General features: G+C 33.0%; 1 protein-coding gene across 1 annotated transcript; it reads left to right on the forward strand.

Annotated features, from left to right (window-relative positions):
• Positions 1-578: 578 nt before the first annotated feature.
• On the forward strand, positions 579-3,690 carry LOC141667327 (vesicle-associated protein 4-2). The gene is made up of 7 exons (XM_074473769.1): positions 579-983; positions 2,183-2,253; positions 2,406-2,487; positions 2,616-2,734; positions 2,978-3,055; positions 3,274-3,393; positions 3,472-3,690. The coding sequence occupies exons 1-7, from the start codon at positions 713-715 to the stop codon at positions 3,529-3,531; spliced, it is 801 nt and encodes a 266-aa protein (XP_074329870.1). The 5' UTR covers positions 579-712; the 3' UTR covers positions 3,532-3,690.
• Positions 3,691-6,000: the final 2,310 nt, after the last annotated feature.

The raw sequence follows: 6,000 nt of genomic DNA on the forward strand, positions 1-6,000 counted from the left end.
TTTTAAAATATCTGGAGTCATTTAAAATTTAATAATATAATTCTATTAAAACCATGAAAAATGAACCTTTAATTTTATAATTTATGATATCCAAATAACTGTACATATATAAGCAGACCCTCTGGACCTGGTCTACCATTCTAACACTTAATGTCAAAATGAAAACATAAATAAAATACTCTAAATTGGAGAACAACCAGACATGGGGACAGTGACTCTCTAACAATATTCTATGTGCTAATGAGTTGTAATATCAAACACTTGTATTATTATACCATTCCCCCCTTCAATATGCACCATGATTGATACTCATGTTCTGTATCTTTTTCCCTAAAAAATTAATTTTCACAAAAACACCACCTAAATCCTGTAACAATAAAATTTAACAGTCACCTATTCCAACTGTTCACCAAGTCAACCTTCAACGTCGTCGTTTTACCCGTTGACTCTCTTGACGACTCTCCACAGTCAAGCGCAACAAAACTTAAAATAATAAAAAAATTATCCGGACGTAACGCAACTTATAAAATCCAATTGAATCCCATCTTCGCGTCCGCGTATCACGCGTTTCATCATCTCACAAGTTGTCTGTTACACATTTAAACAAACACACACACGAGCATACACATTTACAGAGAGAGAGAAAAAACATAGCAAAACCGTGAGCTAAACGACGGCGTTTTGGGGTTAATTGATGAGATAAAACTCTCCGATGATGGCGATCACGGAAGAAAATCCACCGTCCGACGGTAAAGTTTGGGGGCTATTTAAGCTTCCGTTTCGAAACGGCGCTAATTCGACGCCGTCTTCGTCGCAAAACAATCAGCATCATCAGAATCAGAGTCAAACTAACGGATCAGTTGACGGCGTTAGTAATAGTCAAAGTAGTAGTTCAAGCAGCTCCGTGTCTTCAGTTGCTAGATCTTTGATTCCTACACGACGTCGTTTGCGTCTCGATCCTTCTAATAAACTTTATTTTCCTTGTAAGTTGTTTTCTCACCTTCTTTAGATTATTTTAAACTTTTAATTTTAGTTTTTTTTACTATATATTTAGTTGTATTTGTGAATCTAATTGATACATCTTCGTGGTTTTTGATCTAAGTAAAATTTTTAAGAAATGATTTGTTAACTTTCGGTGTAGAAAGATTTGCTTATTGTGTTTATATAAATGATTGGTAGAACAAATTAAAGTGTAAACTATAAGCTTAATTTTTGCAAGTCCGTAGAATTTTGGTGAGAGATCTGCACTTGAATTGTTGCATAGAGTACCTTGATTTACGGTTGTTGGTTGCGAAGATTTTGATTTAAATGAAATGCTTGGGGAGCTGGAAATTGTTTTGATTCAGACTACGGGGAGGATACAGACACATTGTAGCTTCGTTAGTTCATTAGACATTATTATAAGATTTGATAGAGCTAGAAGAAATTGATTAAAATAAAGGGGAAAGTATGTAAATAAGCCTTTACAAGTCGAGAGAAACTTGCTGAAAGTGGTGTATACATCTGTAAAAAGTGACCACAACTTTCATTTGATACTTTTGAAAATTAGTATTGCACAATGTAGTTAGAATGACCCAAAATGTTAGAAAATTCTGTTGCATGTTAGAGCCGTAAAAGAATTATGTATTCCCAACCTTATGTAATCTATCAGCATAGCTTTCTCAGCACAAAACACGAAGTACCTAACACCATTGTGTATATGTAGCTGACAATATAATTCTTTCCAATTCCTTTATGCATAGACTAGTGCCACTCCAACAAATAACAAGAAGTGTGATATTTGAGTTTGTGAATTACTCTAAGAGCTTTGATTACGAGATATTTTAATGTTTTAATTTCTAATTTCTTCTCTCACTTAACTTGGTACCTTGGGAAAAATGTAATTAGAGGACAAAAGAGGTCACTGGATGGTGAAGTCTCTTACTAGTTTATACTTTTATACAATATGTTTACTATCTGTTTTGATGTCTGATTTTATTCATGTCTCGCTACGTGTGTGTTTATATAGCCAAACATTGCTCTCTGGCATGGCCTTCTTTGTCTTCTTCTATTTTACAAAGAAGTTTTCTAGATGTTACGTATTCTGTATTGTAGGTCAATATTTTTGCCCTCTGATTTAATTTCAGCTTGCATTTTCCTTGTAATAGCTCTTACGTTTTACCCTTTTTTTGTATCTTTATAGATGAACCTGGCAAACAAGTTCGGAGTGCAATTGGGATTAAAAATACAAGCAAATCTCATGTAGCTTTTAAGGTATAGTACTTGTGATCTGCTTGCGTATTGTAACCATGATTCATGTTCCCAGGACTGTGGTACTGTTCTAGTAAATGTGGTATACGTGTTTCCTTTCTGACTTATATTGTCCTCAATCTAGTGGATTAATGCATCTTGTTTTTGTGTTATAGTTCCAAACAACTGCGCCAAAGAGCTGTTTTATGCGTCCTCCTGGGGCAATACTTGCTCCTGGCGAGAGTCTTATAGCTACTGGTACTGTCTGAGTTATGATCTTTTCCTATCTTTTATACTATTAGCTAAATTAATTTATTTAGATAATTTTCTGGTTTCTCCTTCAAGTTGTATATTCATTTAGTTTTGACTTTTGTTTGGACCCAAAGTATTTAAGTTTGTGGAGAATCCGGAGAATAATGAGAAGCCAATGGATCAGAAGAGCAGGGTGAAGTTTAAGATAATGAGCCTGAAGGTGAAAGGACCAATGGACTATGTACCTGAGCTGGTATGGCCTGTACTTGTTATGATATTTTTTTCTTTAGTTTTTACTTTGTAGTACTACTCTTTAGCCATTACATATAGATCAAACTTGCATCTTTTGAGTTGAAAAAGGGAATTGATTTTGTATGTTGATAAACTTGGTCTGGTATTGATGAGTATCATTGAAGAGGAGTTGAAGTGGCTTCTGTGTAGTTATCATATGTGTTTTTTTGTCTTTGTTGAAGTTTGTGTCCTCTTTTCAATTCAGTTTGATGAACAAAAGGATCAAGTTACTGTTGAGCAGATCTTACGGGTTGTGTTTCTTGATGTGGAACGTCCTACTCCTGTAAGGATTTTTCTTATTCTATCATTGATATTACAGTACAGTCATGATTTGTCTTCTACATGAATTATGCTTTTCAAGAAAGAACAAGAAGTCACTTGTGCATTTTTTCTATTAGCTTTTTCATTGTGTTGCTTGATTTTTGTTGTGAAGATGTAGAAATACACCATTATATAGAAACATGCTGATATAAATTTTATATTATATTTTATCGTTGCAAGGCTCTGGAGAAATTAAAACGTCAGCTGGCTGAAGCTGAGGCTGCTGTTGAGTCTCGCAAAAAACCTCCAGAAGACACGGGTCCAAAGATTATTGGCGAAGGACTTGTGATAGATGAATGGGTTAGTTTTACTTTAATTTGAATTTTTGTCCTGTAGAAGTTGTCGTTTTTTCCCTAATTGGTACTTTATTTTTTTTAGAAAGAAAGAAGAGAAAGATATCTTGCTCGACAGCAGGTGGAGGGAGTAGATTCAGTATAATTTGTTTGTTTATGGTGTTGCTTCAGGTGCCAATTGCTATGATGTAATATTTGTTGAAATGTATCATTCTCGGCCCTTCATTTTTTGTTGTAATTGTGAAGGACTTTTTGTGTGTTTAAAGAAGTTTGAAAGAAGAGACTTAAGGTGTTCGGTTTGTAACTTGAGCCACTGATTACCTTTCTTGTCAATTATTCCAAACATGTAGATAATGTATTCTAAAAATAAAAAAGTGAAAATGAATATTGGAATGCAGAGCACCTTACAGAATCAGGTGCTGCCTCGTTTGAGTTCGAGGTACAAGCAGTTTTTTTGTAACTGGGAAAGAAGTTGAAAATTGCCTGGTATGATACCCATGTCTTGGGAGTTGAGAGCGTATCTCGAGTCTTGCATCAACCATACCAATTGCAAAAGATGGGTTTATTTCTCATTTTTAGCATGTTTGTTTTACTGTCATATTCAAGTTCTGATATGCTAATATGTTTGCTGCTAAACCACAATATTTAATTAGTATCAAGTAACTATGTGCATAACACCTTTTACGTTTCATTGAGTTGTTCAATTACAAAAATTTAAATACTTCAGTACATGATTTGTATGGATTCGACTGCTTCTGTTCAGATTATATATCGTGTTTTAAAATTTCTAATATCAATTGAATTGTTTAACAAGGGCTGTTCACTTGTCGGTGATCAGCCTGATCAATTCACATGAACTAATTTTACATCTGTAAATTGTGACTCTTTAAGCTTTTGGTTGTCCCCTTTTTATCAGTTCAGAGCTTAGTCGATGCTAAAAGGAATCATAATACATGTTTTGTCTATTTCAAGTACCCAATGCATCTGAACCGGCACTTTTTGTACCAGTCATCGGTGTTTATTTTTGAAAGAACTTCTGTGTATAATTAAGGTACTGATTTGTCTAAATTAAGCAAATCCAAACAGGCTTCCGGAGTGAGTAAGCTGTTTACGAGCCAGATTATTTACTACCAAGAATGGAAGTTGATTATCGTCACTTTTTTATAGGTCACTAATGCAAACGAATAACCTTGACCGTTTCTTCCACAAGTTGCAGCCACTTTTCTCTATTGGACTAGCAAATTTAACTGTGTTCTTACGGTTCATTATTAATTAATAAATTTCCGAAGCCACTGTAATCATTGTATGTTGTGTTGTGCAAAAATTAATAACTAATATTATTTGTCCGAGTTAATATGGTTGTTTGGTTGACATGTTTACAATTTGCATAACAAGAACTGTGTTATGCATAGCAAGTACCTGGAGCAAACTAACGGCTTATTTATAGTGGATTCTTACCTAAAATTTTAAGGATCAAATCAAAATTGACACTCCAACAGAATCCTAATAATTTCCTAAAAACTTAACATCCACTTTTGTTTCCTTAAAGATGAGGAATGCATAATCATTCCTTATCTTATTTTCATTAACAAAATATTCATTTTTTTTTCCTTTTTCACCCTCCTTCTCTCACATCTTTCTCTCTCTTTCTCTCTCCCTCTCTCTCTTCTTTAAAAAATATGAACATGATTTGAATTTATTATTATTATAATATTAAGGAACCAAAATAGGAATTGTTGTTGGAGTTGTCCTACTCTAAAATGCATTAAATAACTAGGATCCTATTTATTTTTAATTTTTTTATGAAACACACAATTACTCAGTTGAAGTTGCTCTTATGAAATTTAAAATAGATGCTTCGAATGTAAATTATGTACTAACATCTATTTATAAACCATTTAGCATATGTATTTAATGTGTTCGTTTGGTAAATCTTAAAATAAGTAAATTAATATTTAAAATAAATAAGTGACTTACAAGTAATAAGTAGATGAATTTTATTAGTTATATAAGTGTTTGAATAATCTTACTTATAAGTCACAATTTTTTTTATTTAAATAATTTAGAATAAATAATTTTTGAATATAATCATCTTATTTCGTGAATTTTAGATAAGATTAACATTTAAAAAATTATTTTTTTAAAACTAAAGTTAATAAAAAGTCAAAAAATGTGCGTCGTTGCTAATATTCAGCATATCATAAGTTAAAAATTCGACTTATAACTTATGTCGACAAACACTATATACTTCCTGGCTTATAAGTTAATAATCCACTTATATTCCATTGCCGAAGAGGCTCAATATGTGATTGTAATTTTGAAGTTTTTTACTTAAGGATCTTATATATGTTTGTGGATCATCTATCTGTTATGGGCATACAAATCGGCTGTTGTGGGCACACAAATCTGCTTTATCTCTAGTTGGTAAAATCGCATGGTGTAACAAGAGGGCCGGTTAAAATCTAAGGAAACAATGAAGTTTGGCTTACCTGTTGGTCTCATTCCTGAAGTGAAGTATAAATGAAGGGCTTTAGCTGCTTAAGGTAGCAACAACACAGAAGATAGAAAGCAAGCATTTCTTCTTATTCTATCAGGCTTAGCTGCTTTACTACAA

Source organism: Apium graveolens, chromosome 6 (assembly GCF_009905375.1).
Source record: "Apium graveolens cultivar Ventura chromosome 6, ASM990537v1, whole genome shotgun sequence".
Taxonomy (NCBI): Eukaryota; Viridiplantae; Streptophyta; class Magnoliopsida; order Apiales; family Apiaceae; genus Apium; species Apium graveolens.